This window comes from Capricornis sumatraensis, chromosome 5, assembly GCF_032405125.1.
Source record: "Capricornis sumatraensis isolate serow.1 chromosome 5, serow.2, whole genome shotgun sequence".
Taxonomy (NCBI): domain Eukaryota; kingdom Metazoa; phylum Chordata; class Mammalia; order Artiodactyla; family Bovidae; genus Capricornis; species Capricornis sumatraensis.
The window spans coordinates 77,729,213-77,755,251 of NC_091073.1; the positions used below are offsets into that span (position 1 = coordinate 77,729,213).

General features: G+C 37.2%; 2 protein-coding genes across 2 annotated transcripts in view; one reads left to right on the top strand and one right to left on the bottom strand.

Moving 5' to 3' along the window:
• The window catches only part of ZNF804B (zinc finger protein 804B), a 580,773-nt gene that overhangs the window by 39,031 nt on the left and 515,703 nt on the right, over positions 1-26,039 (top strand). The gene's annotated exons all lie outside the window — the stretch shown is intronic.
• On the bottom strand, positions 236-994 carry TEX47 (testis expressed 47). The gene has a single exon (XM_068972302.1). The coding sequence runs from the start codon at positions 992-994 to the stop codon at positions 236-238; it is 759 nt and encodes a 252-aa protein (XP_068828403.1).

Here is a 26,039-nt window from a genome sequence, read left to right on the forward strand (position 1 = left end):
TAACCTTAATAAAACCCTTCACCATTGAAAATAATGTGTTGAATTTAATATTAGACCAGATAAATGTTCAAGTTTAATTCAACATATTTTTTAAAGATTAATCTATTACCTTTGTGTAGATCTCCATGTTGTTTCTTTTTTTAAGGAGAGAACTTTAGGCATATTTTCCTTTTATTTAAGTGGCATACATTCCGTAAGAGATTTGACCACATTGACCACATCATCTCTCTTCATCCTAGAAACGGGAAGGAGCGGGCCATACCACCTCAGAATCTAGGGTGACATGTATGGGTTTATTGTACATGTTTATAAAACCTTCTGGGTCCATTAATTCTGCAGAGTTGCACAAGTACTTTATTATTTGTTCTGGGAGGAGTAATTCGGGTGCAGCTTGGTGCAAACTGTCTCCTGGGCCTTTCGGGCTCCCTTTCACAGTCTTGAACAGGTGAAGAGCTAGTTCGTGTGTCTGGATGAGGAATTCTGTCATGACCTCTTGCAGGGACTGTGTCTGTGTCACGTCATCTAGGTACATGACCAGTGCTTTTATTACTGAAACATGCCACTGCATAAAGAGCCTTGTTGGGATATTGTGGGACATGACTATAATCTTCATGCCTTGAATAAAAAATTCCATGTCATCCTTTTCATGGCTCAGGTAATCTAAAAGAATTTGGTACAAAGTACCACTGGAGGACTCCAGGATATGCAGAATGGAAGTAGGATATATGAGCAACAATCCTGTCACTGCTTCTCCTAGGTGTCGTTTCAAAATTGACTGAAACAGTTGTTCATAGTAGTCAGCAATATCTTTTTTTTCTATGTTTGCTGTTATCCTGGCCACTAGGAACATCCTATGAAGAAGGAATTTCTTTAGTTGTAGTCTTTGCTTTTCTTGCTGAAATTGCAAGTAATTGCTACGTGGAACTTGTGGCATTAGAGATTCCAGTGGCAAATTCTTTTTGTTGGTCTTTCGGGGATGGCTTCCAAAGGACATGGTGAGTCTTATTTATTCTGCCAGATGATTCCGTTTTTTAGTTACATTGCCAGGCTACTTCTTTGGTGATAAACTCATTTTTGTTTCTTGTGACCATTAAAAAAAAAAAAAAAAAAAACTTAGTTGTTCAAATGCTTCCAAGTGTTATCAATAAATAGTATCTTTGAAATAAAAGAGACTGTTGAAACAAGAATCAAATTACAGAATTTTGTTTTAAAATTTACAATGAGATAACTAGCACTCATATCACAGGAAGAAATTCTCCAACAAACTGGGTGGTAGGAAGAAGATAGAGCTTAATCTAGAATGAGTTCACTGTATCATTGTTTACATTACTATCATTTTTTTTATTTATAGAATTTTTTTCTCCCCATCTTGAACCATATATATACACACACACAAAGATGAAGGTATCCACTGATATTAACAGTGAAAGTGAAAGTGAAGTCTCTCAGTCGCGTCCGACTCTTTGCGACCCCATGGACTGTAGCCTATCACGTTGCTCCGTCCATGGGATTTTCCAGGCAAGAGTGCTGGAGTGGATTGCCATTTCCTTCTCCAGGGGATCTTCCAGACCCAGGAATTGAACCCGGGTCTCCCACCTTGCAGGCAGATGCTTTACCATCTGAGCCACCAGGGAATCCCAATACTGTAGCCTTGGCAATACATTAAAATGTCTTTTCATTTATATAATGGTAAATACAGATTCTTTTTGGTCAAATGTTTTAAAGGATAGCTTTTATGATAATTCCTCAATTTATACATTTAACTGACCAATAAATTTTTAAAAATCTGGGAATCTCGTAACTACTAATTGGCTTCTTTAACCTTTACTCAGTACAGTGAAAGTTAATAGTATTGCTTGGATAATTAGAGCGAACTTTTGAAGTAAGTAGTTTGGGTTCTTTTTTTAAACTCCTATCAATAGACCTCAGAAATGGCTTTTTTTCTTTTGTTGTTGTTGTAGGGGTGAGATAAACAATTCTGTTACTTTTGACTAGTGTTCTTACCAAACTTTCTCTCTTCCCTGCAAGTCCATTTCTTTCTTTCTTCAAGTGCCTCTCCCTTTTTCCTGTCCTTGAGGTCCCACTGGCTCCATCACTCTCGCAACTGCCAGTGTCTCGGGTGTTCTCAGGTGCCCTGTGTTCCATTCTGGTTTCCATGGTGCCCTGGGAAATCCGAATGTCAATGGTATTAAAGGGCCAAAGTACACTAGCAACTCAGCTAGATGGTGGACCTGGAAATCCCAGACATTTTCTCTTCTTTTTGTCCACAGTTTATAGAAGAGGGAACCAAAGCACAGATTAGCGCTGTACCTTGCATGCAATTAGCTGAACTTGATTTCTACATGGAATATCAGATTATAGAATTTTGCTTTAAAATTTCTTTCTAACCTTTCACTTTCAGTTCAATTCAGTTCAGTTCAGTCGTTCAGTCATATTCAACTCTTTGCGACCCCATGAATCGCAGCATGCCAGGCCTCCCTGTCCATCACCATCTCCCGGAGTTCACTCAGACTCACGTCCATCGAGTCGGTGATGCCATCCAGGCATTTCATCCTCTGTCGTCCCCTTCTCCTCCTGCCCCCAATCCCTCCCAGCATCAGAGTCTTTTCCAATGAGTCAACTCTTCTCATGAGGTGGCCAAAGTACTGGAGCTTCAGCTTTAGCATCATTCCTTCCAAAGAAATCCCAGGGCTGATCTCCCTACTTTAACACTCTAAATTACTTCTGCTATTTTTCTCAGTGCATACCTTTATGCTCTGGAGCCAAATGTTTCTGAAGAAACAATCTCCCAATGTCCTTTTGTCTTTGTAAGACAAGGAGAACAGATTAAATACCATTAATTGGTTATTACCCTGTGTCATGTAAGCATCTAGTCAAGAATATCTGTGCTGTGCTTTGTTGTTTCAGTCGTGTCTGACTCTGCAACCCCATGGACTATAGCCCCCCAGGCTCCTCTGTCTATGGGGATTCTCCAGGCAAGAATACTGGAGTGGGTTGCCATACCCCCCCTACGGATCTTCCCAATCCAGGGATCAAACTGAAGTTTCCCTCATTGCAGGTAGATTCTTTACTATCTGAGCTACTAGGGAATCCCCCCTAATAGCATACATTGAATTAAAAGTGAACACTTCTTTCATTTAAATTTGATACCTAAAATTTAAATGTTACCTTCTGAAAAACTGATAATGTAATTTCCTTGAGATATAAAGAGAGCTATATCATGAACTATATTCCCTTTCTTCTTTGACTGTTAGGAAACCTAGAGACCAATCTCTGGCTTCCCAGAGTGATAAAGATTGATGCTGACCTTCAAATCAGGATGATGTTCCCACCCCTACTTATCTGCTATTCCTGGTCTAGTTTTATTTTTATTTTATTTAACCCTCACTATTTTAAATTTATTGTTTTAATTTACAAAATTTCTTTTAGATGACTCGAGTCTGTTGTGAAAGCAAGTCAGGCTATAAAAAAATAATCAAATATAGACTATCCAACTATTGGGATGCTACTCAGGACTTTAGACAGCTTTGAATGTGATTCATGGAGAGTATTCATTTTGTTCATTGGTAGCAAGTATAATTAGAGCTGCCAATTTTTTGCTTTGACAATTGGCAAATTCCTTTTGGCAAGTTTGATTTCACTTTTGTATGGGTGTAAGAAGCAGAATATAGTTTATTTTGAAATGAGTACTGCCAATTAGCCTTTTTTTTTCCCTAAGAAATCTTTTACCTCCTCGTTATTCTTTTTGCCATTGATCTTTTATTTCTTTCATTAGCATGGTTATCATTTCTTCAACATCTCTTTTGGTTCATGACTAAAGGTTGGCATATACTTCTTATTTCAGAGGCATAGGTCTCTGCAAATTGTAAGAACCACCCCATTCTGTCTGCTCCCCAACCCAAGCATGCTTGTTCCTATTCTGTTCATCAATCACACATATTAATAATTTTCATCTCTAGCTGAAAATTTAGAGCTTTCCCCATATCTTCTTTCAGAATCCGCATACCATTGCTATTCCCCTGCCCTCTTTCCTACAGCTGTGTGACGTGCTCAGTCATTCAGTGTCCAACTTTTCGTGACCCCAGGGACGGTAGCCCGCCAGGCTCCTCTGTCTAAGAGACTCTCCAGGCAGGAATACTGGAGTTGCCATGTCCTCCTGAGGGGATCTTCTCAACCCAGGGATCCAACCCAGGTCTCCTACATTGCAGGTGGATTCTTTACCATCTGAGCCACCAGGGAAGGCCCCAAGAACATCTAATTTTGCCAGGAATTTATAGAAGAGGAAACTAAGGTATGGGGTATGCAAGTACCTTGCACACAATTTAAATATGCTCTCAATAGCCTCCGTGCTCTGTCTACCTGAGGTAAAGAGAAGATTATTCTGTCTTTTCATCATCACAGGGTCATTCTTTGCTCTTCTATGACATGAAAGTTCCACTACAAATGGAAGTTAGCATATGGTTTTAATAAAGTAAATTGAACGGAAAACTCCTACATTATACCTGTGATCCAAAAAATTGATGTACTGTCTTTAATTTCTCATTCATTTTGGATTTATCTACACCTTTGATGCACCAGATAATATGTTTCACTGTAAGAATCACAAATGTGGAAAATACCTGGTTGCTAATTTTACGGGTTTAGAGTCCATTGGGGTGGGAGATGTCTATGAAAAACATAATAAAACCAGACAAATGTTTGTGCTTTAGAACACTAAGGTAGAAAGGATGGCTGGGATTTCTTAGAAAGTTTAATGAGAGAGTTCGTATTTGGGCATGGCCTTCAGGGAAACAACTGGGGAGTGGCTTTGTGTAAGTGTTTTGAATTCACTACTTTACAATGTCAGGATTAGCTGAACTTGATTTCTATCTGGAATATCAGATCCCACTCTAACCTTTCATTTGTGCTCATGTACTTGGGAAACAGAACACTCTAAATACCTTCTACTGTTTCTCTCAATGTGTTGACCCAGCTATACATTTAGTGTAAGAGAATCAATGGTCTAAAAAAAAAAAATGGCTAACAACTTGGGTAGAACTTTTCACTAAGCATTTTGTTGTTGTTGTTTTTAATTGAAGTATAGTTAATTTGGGCTTTCCAGGTGGCACTGTGGTAAAGAATCTTCCTGCCAATGTGGGAGGCATGGGTTCAGTCCCTGGCTTGGGAAGATCCCCTAGAGTAAGAAATGGCAACCCACTCCAGTATTCTTGCCTGGAAAATTCTATGGACAGAGTAGCCTGGCAGGCTACAGTCCACTGGGGTTGCAAAGAGCTGAACAAGACTGAGCAAACACACATGTGGTACATAGTTGATTTATTTTTACAGTAGTTCAGGTATACATAAATTATTAAGTAGACAAAACATATTTGATTTAGCAGAGCAAACCAGAGTAAGCTTAGTTACCAAGAGAATACTTAGGTGTTTTAAGATTTATAAAAAATAAAAGGGAAACTAGTTTAATTCTTGAGTGTTTTTTCTCTTGGCAAAAACATTATGGAACAGTGTTTGGTAATTATTTATCAAGGAGATTCAGGCTAGAAATACTTTGTCATTTAGTATAAGCATTTAACAGATGTCTAGTCTTTGTAGAAAAATATGCCAGACAGTGTGGAGGTATTCTTGTGAGTCAGATATTGTACCCGCACATGAAAAACTCAATCCTCTTACTGGAGCTTAAAGTCTACACAATTACATTTAATACAGGGCTGGAGAGAAGAAATACTACAGTAAAGACAAACAATGAACACTGAAAACACAAATGCCAGAACAATTCAATGTTGCTGGAAGAATAAGCAAAGCCAGGCATGCAAAAAGATGTGATTTGTATGTCTGGGGGGTGGTGGAGTAGAGATGGGGGTCAGGGAGGGTTTGGAAAAGACTGTAAGCTTGAAGCATAGAGAACAGAAGACATACATTCACTTCATTAAGAAAATGAGAATAGTCTGGCTTGACTAGAGTAGTTCTCAGACCACAGAACCTGCAGGTTTGTTAAATTGTTGATTCCTGGTCCCTAGCCCTAAAAGGTGTGAGTTAGTCTGCTTAAAGTGAGGTCCACTTAAAGTGAGGTCTGCTTAAAGTAAAGTGACTTTCTGACAGGTTCTCCTAGTAGCTCTGTCTATTTCACTTTAAGGCAGAATGGTCTGGCTTGTGGTGATTTAAACCTTGGCTATTAGAGACATCTTGTGGAGAATTTTTTTTTTTTTTTTTTAAAGCTGACTCCTGTTCTTATTTAATTAGTGTAGAATGGAACTCTCTATATTTGCAAAAGGCTCTCCTGGAGGAGGTTTGCTGGCATAGACTTGAGGGTAAGCAGAAGAAGAGAGTGGAAAACAAGAAAGGAAGTTGCATCCAGTGTTTGGAGAACCCGGACACATGCTCAGAGGTAGGAGAGAATGATTAAGCACGTGTAATCCTAACTGTGTTTTAGAAAGTTGCCTGTGAAGAGCAGAGGAATTAGAGGTGTAGGATACTGGAGGCAGCCAGAGCCCTTTTCAGAATTCTGCAGTTGGCAAATTAGTGCCCTACTGTCTGCCAGTCGACAACTTTGGTTTAGCTTTTCTGGAAAGCAATTTGATGGTATAGCTCACAAGCTTAAAAACTCATAATCTTTGATTAATATGTCTTCCAGATACATGTCATAAAGAAATAAAGAAATAAAATTGACAAAGATTTTAATGTAAAGATGGTTATTATAGAATTAAAAGAAAACTTTGAAAATTGAATAGATGTATTAATTATGGATTACTATGGTGCCCTGAAACCATCTGAAGAATATTTTAAGTGGAGGGAAAAATGGCATTCTCTAAAATAAAGAATATAATATACAAAATTATATGTACTCTGTGACCCTAATTTTATTTTAAAAATATAGAAACCAGAGTAGAGAGAAATCTAGCCAAATGTTAAAATTAGTGGAATTTGGTGGTGATATTTGCATTATATATTCATAATATTCTAAGCTTGTCTACATTATTGTTCTGTTTAGAAAAAGAAATTAACACTAAAAAAAAAAAGGGCTGTGGTGATGGTTCGATGAAAGGTAATGCACGTTTTGTTCTGCTTGTGACTCTGGACTCACTTATCAGCCCACTGATGATTAGAATTCATAAAATGTTGGATCCTGAATCAGGCTCAACAAGGGTTGTTTGGGCCTAATGACTGAGTCAAGATAGGAAGACACAGAGATGAAAGACGGAGCAGTTATCAAGACACAGTGTAGGAGTCCAGAAAAGTCTTACATGAAGTGAAATGTTTGCATAACTAGCCTAAGGCATACTACTGAGAGAAAGATAGGTCTTTAAAAATTTTAGCTCATATGGACAGTTAGAATTTCAACTAAAGGAGTTGCTGAGATGGAGGAAATATGCATGTCATCACCAAGGTTTTCATGACTTAATTGGACGTGAGACTTGAGAGATGCAAGGATATAAAGATGCTCTGTGGGTTTGAATGTCAGTAATGACAAAGTCTATGCTATTTTTTTTTTTTTTTTTTTACTAGAGATGGAGGATAAAGGAGGAAACCTAGATTTTGGAAGAAAAATAGTTGGTATGTATTATGTTGAAATGGAGTTGCCATAGAAAGATGTAGGTATAAATGCAATTAGAATCTGGAGAACTGAAGTCTGGATTGTAATGCAAATTTGATAGTCTCCTACATTGAGGGAAGAGTTGAAACCATGAGAACCAAAATGATTGTGAGATAATGAAAGGAAATGAGACAGTGTAGGTGGAGAAGAGTACCATGTAAACCTAACTTTAAGAAGTGGGCAAATGGGACTCAATGAAAGAGGGGGCAGAGCATTACAGGTGCGGAACAAAGGAAATGCAGGGCCATGAAGTCACTATAAGAGAGACATATAGAAGTAGATGGTAGAGTAAAATTCTAAAGAGGTAAAAAAGCTTGAGGACTGAGATGACCTACTAATATCAGCAATTACAGGTTTCCTGGAGCCTTAAAAAAATAATAAAGTGGCTGAGAGAAACCAGTTTGCAATTGATCAGTTAGTCAATGTGGTCAAAGAGTACACCACTCTTCAAAACATTTGGTGGTAAAGAATGAAAGTATCTGATAGTAAATTATAGAGGAGGAAGATTATAGGATAATTATGCTTCAGTGATCCTAAGTTTTTTTCTAATAAAAACTAAAATGCTGTCTTTTACTAAATTGCTGTTGTGTCCAGCTGGTAAAGTGGAGTCTGAGAATAGAATCCATGTGTCATATGCTTTGAAAATATTTTAGGATCATCCCTTGTAACAGAGATGTTGGAGACTACTAATAAAACTAAACTCTGAGCTTTGTTACTTTTCCTCCCTTACAAGATTTTCTGGTTATTTGATGTTTGGAAGAACTCCAAAGATACATGGCTTGCTTAAACTTGCTGTGCGCTCTATGTCATGTGACATTAGCACAACAAACCACAATTTAGTTTTTAAAAAATCTCTGAGTAATGGATCTTTGAGTATCAAAAATATCTGAGTATCTTTATGTACACAAAGATAATTATGATTCACTTCAGTTTAGTTTCTCAGTCGTGTCCGACTCTTTGCAACCCCATTGACTTCAGCACACCAGGCTTCCCTGTCCATCACCAGCTCCTAGAGCCTACTCAAACTCATGTCCATCACGTCGGTGATGACATCCAACCATCTCTTCTGTTGTCCCCTTCTCTTGCCTTCTATCTTTCCCAGAATCAGGGTCTTCCAATGAGTTGGTTCTTTGCATCAGGTAGCCAAAATATTGGATATAATTATGATTGGAGTAATCTTTATAATTTCAATACAAATATTTACTCTGGTCTATATATTATATTTATTAGAACACAGCATCAATAAGCTAATATCTACTTTGGTTCTTGCTTTTGGTTTACCTCTGATCAATGTGCTGTGGGGAATGAACAAAATGAACTCTAAACAAAGTTCAGAGTTGAGAGGGAAGTTAGAATTGCTGGCATAACAAATTCCTCTTGCTGTTAAGGAAGACATAGGACAAAGAGGCGAACTAATAATATGACACTCCAGTTGCTTATCTTATAGGAAGGATGGCAAGAACACGTGTACATGAAATACTGAAAGAGGGAAATGATATTTCTTCCTAGAGTACTTTTGAGGAAATATGATAGATGTTTCAATGAGTAAAGTGGTGCTAGAGCTATTCAAGAAAGTTATAGGAATCTGAATTTAGTGATGCTCAGTAGAGAACCATCACATATTTTTACACAGGGAAATAATATGTGGGTGCCACATTTAATGGTATTAATAACTGTATTCAAGATGTTTGGAAAGGCACAATTTTAGAGTCAGAAATGCCTGCTAAATATTGTTGTATTCCATAAATGTAATGAAGAGTTAGGCTACAATGATACTTTTTAAAGCATTTCTTCCTTGGGAACGCATGTATACCCGTGGTGGATTCATGTCAATGTATGGCAAAACCAATACAGTATTGTAAAGTAAAATAAAGTAAAAATAATTTTTTTTTAAAAAAAGCATTTGTTTTTAAAGGGAGAGTATTATTATTCCAAGTCTAAGTAATCATATATATTTTAAGTAACCAGAGAAACAATGTAAATAGTAAAAGAAAGAATAGTGAAATATTTTTTAAAATTGGCTGTCCTAGACATGTAAATGGATTTTTGTTAATTTAGCAGCAAATCTTTGTTATTGTGCAACCTTTTCGGCCTATGCTGAATTCAAAGCTCTTTTGCTCATTCTAATTCAGGAAAATTTAATATTTCTTCAGAAACATACGAACAATAGCAGTTTTGGACATTTCAGAGCCTTGTGGGATACTAAATATCATTTGTTTTAATATATGTGATTATAAATGTCACTTTATGTGTGAACTGAGTTACAGAAAATGAAAGTTTACTAAGGTGACTACTTTGGAGGACAAATTCCCAGAGTCTTCAGTAACATGACAGTGGGGGCAGTGTAGGCACCTGGTCCTCCATCACCATTTTCCAGTGTTGGCATCTGCTGGAGACGCATAAAAGCCATTTTGGTCCATGCCTCATTTGTCATTATACTTCCCTGTTTCTACTACAGAGACCTCTCAGCTATATATATGCCACTGTTGACCTCATAGAAAAAACCATTTCAATATGGGTACTTATTCTTGGAGGGATCCTAGGCAAATCTATCCTGGACTTAGTGTGTTGTTGTATGCTGAAATATTGATCAGTAATTATATTGTGCCTCTTTCAGCCTTGAGAGGCTCTGAGGCTTACATTTTGTAAGATATTGGCTGAACTAACTAGAAGGTCTTAACTCCTAACCCAAAAGGATCTAGTTAGTAGAAATAATTAGGATTTTTGTGTGATTATTTTGTATTCTGACAAAACTTTTCAAGTGACTATGCCACTCTTGTTCAGTTGTGATATACTCAGAAAAATCCAGCTATTGTTATAAGATGCCTTAAAACATAACTATAAATAGAAAATTATCTGAATCATATTGCAAATTTTAGGATCAAATATAGAGGTCCTTTGGGTTACCTACTCCTTAGAATTATCAACTCTTTTGGCCAAACAACTTTTTGTTTGTGTTATAATTGCTGTGATTATACCTGTTTACAATGATAATTTTTATCAAATTTTATTTTAAAGTCTGCACTTTTTGGTTTTGACTCGATGAGAAGGGTAACTTTGTTTTCATCATAAACAGAGCTGAAGGTATAAGATTACTTTCATATCTGGCAGTTTTATGGAGTCTTTCACAAGGTAGAGAAATAGCCTGGCCTAGTCATTGCTTGATAAGTTAGATCTCTATTCCACAAAATATTATACCTAATTACCATGGAACCATATTCAATTACCATGGACCCATATCTCATTTGTGTGTGTGTATGTGTGATTTTCAGTAAGACAGCACTACAGTTGAAAGGAAAACATACTTTTAAGCTTCATCTCTTGACTTAAGGCTCACAGGATTGTGGGGAGTGATATTTAATGAGTTTCCAGATGTGAAGACAAGTAGTGTGATCATCCTGAGTTGTTAGACTTTGCTTTCAGTGATATATTTAAGGATCAGAATAGCCTTAGATTTTTTATAAGGTCATTCTCTAAGATCTATGTCTCATAAAAGGAGGAAAATTGTTCTAGGTCATGTTTTTATTGTATCCAAAAAAAAAAAAAATACTGGCTAGTACGTATCCCCTTTGCCTTTAACAAATTGAATTAAAGAAATTTAAAAATGTAATAGCCTTTTGGAAGGAAGACAACTTTATACTTATAAGGTAAACTTTTAAAAAGAGGATCTTTAGAATAAAAATCTTTTCAGGGATAACTAGAGCATACTCATGCTCTGCAAAATTTTAAAATTAAATGATCAGATTGTGATTGGTATTTTCTACTTGACTTATTTGTTTCGAGTGGCATACTTTCACTATCATCCTTTATAGTTAAGCCATTTTTCTATAATGAAATAGAAAGGGGGAAAAAAAAGAAGTTTATGCTATGAAAAGTTAAAGAGATTTGTATTGGTAGGGGTGATGGTAAAGTGGAAAAAAAATTCAACCACATCGTACAGGGAGCTAGATTAAATCTGGAATGCTTTGTGTTTTGTGAGCAGGAAAGAGCCATCCTCTGAATACTAGATAACATCTGAGTGGAGAGTGTTGCTACAGCAGTATCTGGGAAATACAATCAGGGTGTCTGAAGCCAGCATCTATTTATCTTAAATTAATCATTTTTCCGAGTAGGCAGATGATAATCCTGGTGCTGGGTGCCAATGTCTTTTTATTCATGACACAGATAAAATGGGAGCTCTTTTTAGATTGGTGAGAACTATATAAGGATTTGCAGCTGTAACTCTTCTGCAAGATCATGGACTGCTTTTATTTTACCTTCTGACATTCTCTTGGCATCGAGAATCAGTAAATAATTGTTTCTAGAATAACTTCTTGAGCACAACTAAGTCTACTGTACCTTTTTGCCTTTAGGAGAGTACAAACAAGGAGGAGGCAGCATTTTTTTCTCCTTCACTTTTAAATTCTGTAGTCGATGGTGTACCTATAGCTGAGATGAAAATAACTTCACTAAGGTGCTAGGTTCTGCAGGTGTTGGGACTCCGCTGTCAGCAGCAGCTATAGGGTGAGTGGTAGCGTGGTGACTCTGATGCAGCTGACCTCTTATGCCCATGTGACACCACATTGTGGGCCAAGCAACTGAGCTTGCACTTTAAATTCTTTTTTCCAAAAAAGTAGACTGGAGAAGTGTTCTGATTCTTTAGAAATAAACAATAAATTTTTAAGAAATAGAACTTCCTAAGCTTTGTCAGTTAAACATATATTATCAACTTGCGTGGGTTAGAAAATAAGATAGCAAAAAGACAGCAAAATTTCTTTGCCCCTAAGCTGACCAGTTTACCAGCAATTTGACCATCTTCTCACTCCTGCTTTCTCTACAAAATACATGTGCATACATACATGTTCATCAGGAGAAAGACTTTATGCATTATGACTGCTTGGTGTGAGAGATCTAACTTTTAATCAAATGTTATGGAATATATGCAAGTGTAGGAATTGTAGTCCTAATGGAAAGAATCTAAAAATAATTCAGAACTGAATGAAGCAGTGACTCACATTGTTGGATTCAATTAAATATCATAGTTAACAGGATGAAAGTTAATCTAACTTAAAAATTTGGGAAGGGTATAAGTAAACCTATAATATGTGCTATGCCACTTTCAAGGCTTTTGAACTCAACCCTCATTGAGGTGAGGTGAGGTGAAGTTGCTCAGTCGTGTCTGACTCTTTGTGACCCTGTGCACTGTAACTTACTAGGCTTCTCCGGATTGCCATTTCCTTCTCCAGGGGATCTTTTCGAACCAGGGATTGAACCTGGGTCTCCCGCATTGGAGGCAGACGCTTTAACCTCTGAGCCACCAGGGACAACCCTCATTAAATCCTTGTAATAGACCATGCTTCCCTTGATTGTGCCTCATTTGGTAAAGAATCCGCCTGCAATGCGGGAGACCCGGGTTCAATCCCTGGGTTGGGAAGATCCCCTGGAGAAGGGAAAGGCTACCAATCCAGTATTCTGGCCTGGAGAATTCCTGGGCTGTATAGTCCCTGGGGTCGCAAAGAGTCAGACATGACTGAGCGACTTTCACTTCACTTCACTTCAATAGACCATGAATGGGGCTCAAGGTGACCCTTAATGGCACTGACGAAAATCCAGTCAGCAGCTTGATTGAAATCTCCAACCAACATGCAGCTTCAATTGATTGAGAAGGTAACCTCAAAACTATTTTTAGCAATATCCATTCCTTCATGGATAAACAGTTTTTAACCTTGGAAGATTTATAATTTACAGTAGAAATATCTAAATAGTTAAATGTTTTAGCAGCAATATTTTTGTGTAAAGAAGAGATCTGTGTGTATGTGTTATTTTAAGAATTTCTAGTGTGTAAGAGAATTTGCCCTATCAAGTAACATCTTGAAATGGTTCTGTCTTAAAATGTGTAATAGAGTAAATGATTTAGATTTTTAGATTGATTCATTTTAAGTTGAACTCTTACCAAGTTACATGTAGTATTGGATCATTCAGGATTTTATCTTGTGTGCATGCTCATACTCAGTCACGTCCAACTCTTTGTGACCCCATGGGCTGTATCCTGCCAGGTTCCTCTGTCCATGGGATTTTTTGGCAAGAATACTGGAGTGGATTGCCATTTCATACTCCAGGGGTATCTTCCCAACCCAGGGATGGAACTCACGTCTCTTGTGTCTCCTGTATCAGCAAGCAGATTCTTTACCACTGTGCCGCCTGGGAATCCTTTAAGATTTCATATGTATCTATATCTATCCATCTGTTTATCTACCTATCTAACCTATTCAGTTTATCAGACAGACAATTTTTAAAGAGATTACTTTCAAAATAATTATTTTTAAAAATTGGACAAGTGATCAATCAAATCTTTTAAGTTACTATTAAAATATTTTACATTAATAATTTGTAAATTGATCTAAAAACTTAAAGGTGAGTTAGGCTTTTAGATTTGCACCTTGAATAGATTTAACTTTAAGCTTTAAAACAAAAGGAAACCTAGGAATGATCTTTTCTATGCATAAAGTCTCCTCTCAAGGACACAGAAACTCTCTTTATTGACAACATTGATTTGTCTTCTCCCTTATCAGATTGTGAAGAGAGAGCAATCAACACTTTCAGTTAGAGTGAATGCCTCCTGCCCAGGTGTTTTCAGCCTCTCAGCTGCACTGCTTTCTCTGCCAGCAGAAGGTTGCCATTTTCAATAATGGTGATTAGCCCAGAGTCTCAGAGACCAAGGCTAAGTAGGATGAACCAACTTGAGAAATGGCTCACATGTATTCTGGCAAGGCCTCCACTTCTTTATTCTTTTATATAACCAGGTTGTATACATTTCTTATAGAAAATGTGGAAAACAAAGAAAAGGAAAATGATATTTACCTGAACATCATCATTTAAGAAATTAGCAATTGTGTATATTCTGTGATTCTCTCTAATTGCAGTTGTGTGTAGGTATGTTTAGTTTCACATATTATGAGTTTACACAATAAAGATCCCTGATCTGACACCACACACACTTTTCATACCATGTTATTATTATATGGCTTTCTACTTTGTTTTCACCACTCAGCAATATATTATGAAGGACTTTTAGAGTTAATAAAACATAAATAAGTATAAAAGTACATAAAAATATATTTTAAAAACCTGTGTAAAAGTATATAAAAGCATACAATGTGTTAATAAAATATAAATCAATAACATTTGTTTTAATGGGTATATAGGCCCTTACTAACCAAACCTCGACTCTTGAGCATTTTGTCTATCTCTTTGTTAAAATAAGCAAAACTAAGTATACATCTTGGACTCATGCCAATGGACAGATTTCATTTTTGTTAATTCATTTCATAATTTCATTAAGATACTTACATATGTGAAATATCTGGAGAAATGATTATATATTCTTTAAGGATTTAGAATCATATTATCAAGTTCCCCTCCAAAAATAAGAACCAGTTACTACCCAGTTATTAGTCTAAAGGTCTCTAGTTTCTTTTAGTTAAGAATGATGTTTTGAAATTAATATCAGGGCATTAGGTCTACTAGTTGCTATTGAAGTGAAACTGAACCCAGGTCATTCTCAGTGAACAGGGCACATACACACACTTACATTGATATTTCTACGCATATATTGAAAACCATTGCTCATGCTGAAACCTCCAATTCTAATTCATTGCCACAGCATGGTGTTCTAATTTTCTTTCTTTCCACATTTGTAACTCTTTAACAGCAGGGCATCTGGTGCCTTCTCTCTGTGTGATTACTTAATCACCACACTTGAACTTCATCCCTCCTTAACAAGCTGCCCTCTATGTAGGCAGTTAGCACTTCTCCATCCAGTGGCTTTATGACTGAAATATCCATGAAGGGGAAGGAATGATAGGGAAAGGGTACAAAGAATATATTAGGGCCATATTTTTTCTGTTTAAAAACATTTATTCCTGATTCTATTTATAAAAATAAATATTTAGAATCGTTTTAGGCTTAGTGAAAAATTGCAAAGATAATACAGAGAGTTCTGGTTTACCCCACATCCTTCTTACCTGTTGTTAAGACCATACAGTAGTATATGTGTCACAACTAATGAACTGACATTGATATATTTTAATGAAATAAAGTCCATACATGATTAACATTTCCAGTAACATTTATAAAGGAAAAAAATGATTATATCCCTGTATCTCCAATATTCTATTTTCACTGCAATTCCCCCCCTGAACTTGACCGTTATTTAAATAGAGAACACTAAAATTGCTGGTGTGGTAGGAATTCCTAGGAGATCATCCTCCTTATTTATAGATTTTCTGGGGTTTTGCTGCAGCAACCTATTATCTGTAGCTCAGCGTGCCTTTTTTTTTTTTTTTTTTACTGGATAGATAATCTTATGAGGTAAGGTCTGCAAAGTGCCTGGCATAGTGCCCCAGGTCACTTTATTTATCAGGTACCAGACACATAGCATTAGGGGGCTACAGGTTTTTCAGTGGTCTGCAAAAAATAGGCTTGAAACCAAGAAAGAAAATTCTCTGGAGATTATGATAAAAAGGCAAAATCTAAATGAATACATGTTTTATTAAATGTCTATGAAGCATAACATTATTGTCAACTACATGAGTTGTTAAATTTAGTATTCATAAAAATGTCATATTTGAAAATAATCTATAGACTAGATTTTCTACAAAATGATTGCTGAGAAATCAGAGCTTATCCTAATTAAATGAGAGACTTGTAGCCAATAATTTCAAAAGCAAAATTATAATAGTAATTATATCATTTTTTCCCAGCTAAAATTATTTTAATGTGGGACAGGAATGAATTTTATTATGCTTGTTAGCTTGTTAGAATATCTGTGACAACCATAAAAATGTCCCACCTAGTAAATAGTGAGTCACCAGCGAATGTTATTTTTCTTTCCTGATTTTTCTCTCTTTGAATGAATAATTTATACCATAGGGAATAATGACTTGATAATGTATAAAATACATTCACTGGCAAATTTCAACAGATTTAGTGATTTTAATTCATTTTGAAGAATATAGTAAAAATAGGATACGGTGAGAAGAAACCCAGACTTGTAGGCTGAAGCTTTTGCTGAGTACTTGCTCTGTCACTTATTTGCTCTTAACTACCAATCTGGTTTCCATTGCATCATCTGAAAAGGAGGATATTAATTATACCTGTGTATCTACATGGAAGTAATGCTTGTGAAATTGCTTACTGTGAACAGTTAGGTAAGCAATTTACCTGACTTACCTGATGATCAAAATGTTAAATGAAATTACTGCTCATAATTCTTATTGTTGGCTCCTCTATGGTGGGGCTGTTAATTTAGATATGTGTTAGAGATGATAAAGTTGCCATAATCAGAGTATTTTAGGCTCTTCCCATAGTTTTAAATGACAGTTTTTACAAAGTACAGAGCTTGTAGGTAAACAGAAACAGAAAATATTAGAGTGCTTGGCTGTATTCTCTCCACTCACCATTGTAATTCCCTATGAAAGTTAATTCCTACCTTCTCTGTCTTCTTGATTTATTCTTGGCTCCAGTGAAGAGTGTGATGCCTGAGGCATTTTAGGACCATCACCCAGTGATAAGTTTCATCAACTGTATCAGATGATAAGTACTCATCTAGAATGCTTTCTCGCCCATCGACCCTGACCTCAGACGCAGGGTGGCTCCTCCCGGCCGCCACCCCTGACCTTGGACAAGGGGTATCTCCTCTAGGCCGTTCATGGCCATTGCAGCCTGGCACTCTCGGCTGCTGCCCCTGACCTCGGACGTGGGATAAATCCTTTTGGCCACTGCCCTTCTGGCATGGGGTCCTCCCGGCTTCTGCCCCTGACCTCAGACGTGGGGTAGCTCCTCTCGGCCGCACTTAGTGCGCCAGTCGCAGCCGCCTACGATTAGTGTGCCGGTTGCAAATCCCTTATGATTATACAGTGGAAGTGAGAAATAGATTTAAGGGCCTAGATCTGATAGATAGAGTGCCTGATAAACTATGGAATGAAGTTCGTGACATTGTACAGGAGACAGGGATCAAGACCATCCCCATGGAAAAGAAATGCAAGAAAGGAAAATGGCTGTCTGCGGAGGCATTACAAATAGCTGTGAAAAGAAGAGAGGCAAAAAGCAAAGGAGAAAAGGAAAGATATAAGCATCTGAATGCAGAGTTCCAAAGAATAGCAAGAAGAGATAAGAAAGCCTTCTTCAGCGATCAGTGCAAAGAAATAGAGGAAAACAACAGAATGGGAAAGACTAGAAATTACTTCAAGAAAATTAGAGATACCAAGGGAACATTTCATGCAAAGATGAGCTTGATAAAGGACAGAAATGGACCTAACAGAAGCAGAAGTTATTAAGAAGAGGTGGCAAGAATACAAAGAAGAACTGTACAAAAAAGATCGTCACGACCCAGATAATCACGATGGTGTGATCACACATCTAGAATCAGACATCCTGGAATGTGAAGTCAAGTGGGCCTTAGAAAGCATCACTATGAACAAAGCTAGTGGAGGTGATGGAATTCCAGTGGAGCTGTTTCAAATCCTGGAAGATGATGCTGTGAAAGTGCTGTACTCAATATGCCGGCAAATTTGGAAAACGCAGCAGTGGCCACAGGACTGGAAAATGTCAGTTTTCATTCCAATCCCAAAGAAAGGCAATGCCAAAGAATGCTCAAACTACCGCACAATTGCACTCATCTCACATGCTAGTAAAGTAATGCTCAAAATTCTCCAAGTCAGGCTTCAGCAATACGTGAACCATGAACTCCCTGATGTTCAAGCTGGTTTTAGAAAAGGCAGAGGAACCAGAGATCAAATTGCCAACATCTGCTGGATCATAGAAAAAGCAAGAGAGTTCCAGAAAAACATCTATTTCTGCTTTATTGACTATGCCAAAGCCTTTGACTGTGTGGATCACAATAAACTGTGGAAAATTCTGAAAGAGATGGGAATACCAGACCACCTGACCTGCCTCTTGAGAAATCTGTATGCTGGTCAGGAAGCAACAGTTAGAACTGGACATGGAACAACAGACTGGTTCCAAATATGAAAAGGAGTCTGTCAAGGCTGTATATTGTCACCCTGCTTATTTAACTTATATGCAGAGCACATCATGAGAAACGCTGGACTGGAAGAAACACAAGCTAGAATCAAGATTGCCGGGAGAAACATGAAATAACCTCAGATATGCAGATAACACCACCTTATGGCAGAAAGTGAAGAGGAACTAAAAAGCCTCTTGATGAAAGTGAAAATGAAGAGTGGAAAAGTTGGCTTAAAGCTCAACATTCAAGAAACGAAGATCATGGCCTCCGGTCCCATCACTTCATGGGAAATAGATGGGGAAACAGTGGAAACAGTGTCAGACTTTATTTATCTGGGCTCCAAAATCACTGCAGATGAAATTAAAAGACGCTTACTCCTTGGAAGAAAAGCTATGATCAACCTAGATAGCATATTGAAAAGCAGAGACATTAATTTGGCAACTAAGGTCCATCTAGTCAAGGCTATGGTTTTTCCAGTAGTCATGTATGGATGTGAGAGTTGGACTGTGAAGAAGGCTGAGCGCCGAAGAATTGATGCATTTGAACTGTGGTGTTGGAGAAGACTCTTGAGAGTCCTTTGGACTGCAAGGAGTTCCAACCAGTCCATTCTGAAGGAGATCAACCCTGGGATTTCTTTGGAAGGAATGATGCTAAAGCTGAAACTCCAGTACTTTGGCTACTTCATGCAAAGAGTTAACTCATTGGAAAAGACTCTGATGCTGGGAGGGATTGGGGGCAGGAGGAGAAGGGGATGACAGAGGATGAGATGGCTGGATGGCATCACCGACTCGATGGACGTGAGTCTGAGTGAACTCTGGGAGTTGGTGATGGACAGGGAGGCCTGGTGTGCTGCGATTCATGGGGTCGCAAAGAGTTGGACACGACTGAGCAACTGAACTGACTGAACTGAGAAGGCTTTAGCCTTTCTCATAGGTTTTAGAAATCTATAAAGATGGAAAAATATCTATTAAATTTTCCTCTATGAACAATTATAAGAAGAACCTGAATTTTTAGGTAATGAGTCATTATAAAAATCTATAAACTGAAAAAGGCCTATTCACCAATAATTTTAGCCAAAGAGTTCTAAAAGACAAAGATATAGTTCTCTTGTTTAATTGACTGGCATTTATTGAATATTTCATTCCTCAAAATGGTTGATTCTTATGTCTTGGCAAGCTCAATAAACTGATCCAAGTTTTGCTCAGAAAATATAGTTTGTCATTTTAAGCTTTTGAAAGGTAACTTTTGAAGATCCTCTAATAATTTTTCATCACTTTTCTGAACTTAGTATCATTTTAAGTCATAATGAAAGCTGTATCCCAAATGTTGTATGGAAGGACAAGCAATAACTCCTTTTTCCTATTTCCTTATATGGTACAACCATGACCTTTTCTTTTAGTTCCAAGCTAATATAAGAACTCTAAGGTGGGCATATAGATTCTTAATTGGTGATATCTTTTGTAGGATAGATACTTTATTATGGACTTGCCATCTAGGCTTATCAAGCTTTCTCCCAAGAAAAACTATGACAAACTTGCTCCTTGAAAGAAAAGCTATGAAAAACCTAGGCAGTGTTTTTAAAAGCAGAGACATCATTCTACTGACAAAGGTCCGTATAGTCAAAGCTATGGCTTTTCCCAGTAGTCATGTATGGATGTGAGAGTTGGGCCATAAAGAATGCTGAATGCTCTAAAGAAATGAGGCTTTTGAACTATGGCACTGGAAAAGACTCTTGAGAGTCCCTTGGACTGCAAGGAGATCAAACCAGTCCATTCTAAAACCTTGAATATTCATTGGAAGGACTTGACAAAAGTGAAAGAGGAGAGTGAAAAAGCTAGTTTAAAACTCAACATTCAAAAAACTAACATCACGGCATCTGATCCCATCACTTCTTCGCAGACAGTTGGGAAAACAGTGACAGACTTTATTTTCTTGGGCTCCAAAATCACTAAAGATGGTTACTGTAGCCATGAAATTAAAAGATGCTCCTTGGAAGGAAAGCTATGACCTACACAGTGTGTTAAAAAGCAGAGACTTCACTGAGCCCACAAAGGTCCATATAGTTCAAGTTATGGTTTTTCTAGTAGTCATATATGGATGTAAGAATTGGACCATAAAGAAGGCTGAGTGCCATAGAATTGATGCTTTTGAACGGTGGTGCTGAAGAAGACTTTTGAGAGTCCCTGGGACTGCATGGAGATCAAACCAGTCAATCCTAGAGGAACTCAATCCTGAGTGTTCATTGGAAGAACTGATGCTGAAGCTGAAACTCCCAATACTTTGACCACCCGATGCAAAGAGCTGACTCATTGGAAAAGACCGTAATGCTGGGAAAGATTGAGGGCAGGAGGAGAAGGGGGTGGCAGAGGATGAGATGGTTGGACAGCATCACCAACTCCATGGACAGGAGTTTGAGCAAACTCTGGGAAATAGTGAAGGACAGTGTAGCCTGGCGTGCTGCAGTCCATGGGGTTGCAAAGAGTTGGTCACGACTTAGTGACTGAACAACAACATAGTTTAGTATATAATACATGCATGACAAATATTTTTGAGAAATTGAAATCAGAGCAGAAAAAGAAATAAAAGGAATCCAAATTGGAAAAGAAGAAGTAAAACTCTCACTATTTGCAGATGACATGATCCTCTACATAGAAAACCCTAAAGACTCCACCAGAAAATTTCTAGAGCTAATCAATGAATATAGTAAAGTTGCAGGATATAAAATCAACACACAGAAATCCCTTGCATTCTTATACACTAATAATGAGAAAGTGGAAAAAGAAATTAAGGAAACAATTCCACTTACCATTGCAATGAAAAGAATAAAATACTTAGGAATATATCTACCTAAAGAAACTAAAGACCTATATATAGAAAACTATAAAACACTGGTGAAAGAAATCAAAGAGGATGCTAATAGATGGAGAAATATACCACGTTCATGGATTGGAAGAATCAAGATCGTGAAAATGAGTATACCACCCAAAGCAATATACAGATTCAATGCAATCCCTATCAAGCTACCAGTGGTATTTTTCACAGAACTAGAACAAATAATTTCATAATTTGTATGGAAATACAAAAAACCTCGAATAGCCAAAGCAATCTTGAGAAAGAATGGAACTGGAGGAATCAACCTGCCTGACTTCAGGCTCTACTACAAAGCCACAGTCATCAAGACAGTATGGTACTGGCACAAAGACAGAAATATAGATCAATGGAACAAAATAGAAAGCCCAGAGATAAATCCATACACCAATGGACACCTTATCTTCTACAAAGGAGGCAAGAATATACAATGGATTAAAGACAATCTCTTTAACAAGTGGGGCTGGGAAAATTGGTCAACCACTTGTAAAAGAATCAAACTAGAATACTTTCTAACGTGATACACAAAAATAAACTCAAAATGGATTAAAAATTTAAATGTAAGACCAGAAACTATAAAACTCCTAGAGGAGAACATAGGCAAAACACTCTCCAACATAAATCACAGAAGGATCCTCCATGACCCACCTTCCAGAATACTAGAAATAAAAGCAAAAATAAACAAATGGGATCTAATTAAAATTAAAAGCTTTTGCACAACAAAGGAAACTATAAGCAAGGTGAAGAGACAGCCTTCTGAACGGGAGAAAATAATAGCAAATGAAGTAACTGACAAACAGCTAATCTCAAAAATATACAAGCAACTTATGCAGCTCAATTCCAGAAAAATAAATGACCCAATCAAAAAATGGGCCAAAGAACTAAATAGACATTTCTCCAAAGAAGACATACGGAAGCTAACAAACACATGAAAAGATGCTCAACATCAGTCATTATCAGAGAAATGCAAATCAAAAGCACAATGAGGTACTATTTCACACCAGTCAGAATGGCTGTGATCCAAAAGTCTGCAAGCAATAAATGCTGGAGGGGGTGTGGAGAAAAGGTAACCCTCTTACACTGTTGATGGGAATGCAAACTGGTACAGCCACTATGGAGAACAGTGTGAAGATTCCTTAGAAAACTGCAAATAGAACTGCCTTATGAACCAGCAATCCCACTGCTGGGCATACACACTGAGGAAACCAGAATTGAAAGAGACACATGTATCCCAATGTTCATCGCAGCACTGTTTATAATAGCCAGGACATGGAAGCAACCTAGATGTCCATCAGCAGATGAATGGATAAGAAAGCTGTGGTACATATACACAATGGAGTATTACTCAGCCATTAAAAAGAATACATTTGAATCAGTTCTAATGAGGTGGATAAAACTGGAGCCAATTATACAGAGTGAAGTAAGCCAGAAAGAAAAACACCAATACAGTATACTAATACATATATATGGAATTTAGAAAGATGGTAACAATAACCCTGTATGCGAGACAGCAAAAGAGACACAGATGTATAGAACAGTCTTTTGGACTCTGAGGGAGAGGGAGAGTGTGGGATGATTTGGGAGAATGGCATTGAAACATGTATAATATCATGTAAGAAAAGGATTGCCAGTCTAGGTTCGATGCAGGATACAGGATGCTTGGGTCTGGTGCACTGGGATGACCCGGGGGGATGGTATGGGGTAGGAGGTGGGAGGGGGTTTCAGGATTGGGAACACATGTACACCTGTGGCAGATTCATGTTGATGTATGGCAAAACTAATACAGTATTGTAAAGTAAAATAAAGTTAAAGAAAAAAAGAAATGCAAAATCAATTTTCCATAACCTAAAACACAAGAACACTGTGGAATATGAAAAAAAAAGAAAAACAAAATAATACGTGATTTTTTTAGTGATGTGTGTGTGTAGTGTCCCATTTTTGGAAAACTAAAAATTAGCACTATTTTGTTAAGTACCATCCCTGCAGGCATTCCAGTGGGTGGGTATGAACCTTGGCAGAACAAGGGGAAGTGGCAGCAGAATGGAGTCCTGCCAGCTCCCTCCTAGAAATCAGAGACATCAATCTGTGAGTCTCCCTCACAGGTCTCCTGCCTCTGTCTGATCTCTTCCATAGAGCCTTGATCTGAATGTTGAGTGGCCTTCAGCCTTTAAATCCAGAGTGAATGTTCACAGTGTTCTGGAGCATGGCTAAGACAGAAGAAGTAGGGAGATAGCCCACACTTGTTCACAGACCCCGGGGTGAGGAGACTCTCCAGCTGCCTTCCACAGGTGCTTCTTCTTCTTATTGCCACTCTCATAGCCTAGAGTAGAATTAGGACTGAGGAAGCAGAAAGGGTTTGGAAGGAAAGGGGAGATTCAGTGAGGTAAGGGGTAATTTTAGTTGTGAATGATAAAATGAATTAACTGATAACTTAAGGTGTCCTCTAGTGCTAGGAATCTGCATAAGACCCCTCAGTATGGAAGAGGGGTGGGATAGAGAAGCCTGTACTGTCCTGTGGTGAACATGGTCAGAAAGCATTTGGATTGCTTGGTTTGGCTGGTGCTGCTACAAATAATAGTCTACAAATGCCACAGTCACATCATGAAGGCTGACCTACCTTCCCTTTCCAAATCTCCATGGGTTTCTCTAAATCACTCACAATCACTTCTAGTGGGAAATTCTGAATGTGGCCTATGAAAGGTGGTTTAGGGCATGGATTTATAATACACAAAAGTATCTATTGTGTAAATGTCAAGAACCACCTTTGTGATGTGAGTTTACAAAGAAACTACAATAAAACCATAATCCCCTGGTCATGATAAATGCCTAGCCAAGTCAAAATGTCCAGGTCCAGGGGGCAGGGCTACATGCTCATAGTGATCCCAAGACTGCAATTTGTATTTGTTGAAGTCTCGCTTCAAATGAAAGAATTATTTTTTAAAAGATGACCACATAAAAGGAATTTGTGATTTTACCCAATATTCTCAGTTGTTTTCTGTGTTTTCAACAACCATGAATGGTATTCATAACCCCTCAAAGTTTTCAACACAGATTTAGTTTAAATTTTGAAATATGTGTCTTGTATATGAACCTGGGAATGAGGAAAAGATAATAGTGACAAAGCAGTAATAGCAAGGATTGCAAAGGAGTAGCATTTTCAAATACAATGACAATTACTCAGTAGTGACTCATATCTTTATACGATATCCTTTAGTTGCATGAAAGGTTATCAGGTACTTGCAGAAATTAAAAATTACAGCCTCATAACCAGTGGAGGAAGATGAAGTTGTTATAACATGTGTAACATAATCCACCCTATTATATATACACAGCTTTTAGATCACAGGTCTATTCCTATTTTTATTCTGCCACAATTTATACTATTTGTGCTTTATTTGAGGCTCATGAGGAGGAATACTGGATCATAATTGCGTTTTGAAAACATTCTTTTATGATAATGCAATAGTTTGCTATAGATGGAAAATTTTCTCTGTGGTGTGATTATAATATGAACTGTCCAATATTTGGATATTGATAGATATCCAAAACCAGCTGCAGTGTTATTTGGAAAAATTACATGAGTATGACACCAACTAGTAATATTATATTTATTCATTTTGTTTTACCATAATGATGTTCTATTCAGAGTTCTCAAGACAATGGAACTGTGCAGAAAAATTGTTTTATTATTATTTTATTATTATGAGTTGAGACTTTTGGTTTTGTTGTTTTTATTTTTCTGATGCAGATTTTATGGATTTTTCATTTTTATATTGAAGTATATTTGATTAATGATGTGTTAGTTTCAGATATACAACAAAGTGATTTAATTATACATATGTATCTATCCTTTTTCAAATTATTTTCCCATTTAGGTTATAATAGAGTCTTGAGCAGAGTTCCCTGTGTTAAATTGTAGGTCCTTGTTGGTTATCTGTTTTAAATAGAGCAGTGTATACATGTCAGTTTTAAAATCACATTTGAGTTGAGACTTTTGAAATATCTCAAGTTTTATGAAATTTTTATACAAAAGTGAAATACCAAAACCAAGCTTTATTTTTATGGGAATAACAACAACAAAAGGACACTAAACACTGATCAGACAGCCTTGTGATTGTCTACCCACAAATTATCCTGATTTGTTTGGTCATTTTTTCTGCTTCAAGTTCATTAACATCATTGACACCCCTATTTATAGTTTTCACTAAATGCAGCCCACGGGCCAGCTGGTAATGAGGGGAAGCTGTTTTTTCCTAGAATGTTTAATTATCTCTTTCAGCCTGGGAAAGTATGGGCAAAAAGACAGTGAGCTTTAGTGTAAGAACAGTTGAACAAAGTTCTATTTAGTCTGATGCTTTTCCTCAATTGTGAAATTGATCCTCTTAATCAGTATTGTAGAGAGAAAAAGAGATAATCCCACAGAGAAGTAGGGTGGAAAATGATAAAAATTCAATGAGGCTTGTCGGTAGTACCACAATTTTGAAGTAATGTAACTTACAAGAATAACTCTGTTCATGACACTTTTAAGTACAAATAAAATAAGCAAACACAGTATAAATGATTTTCCATTTTGATTTA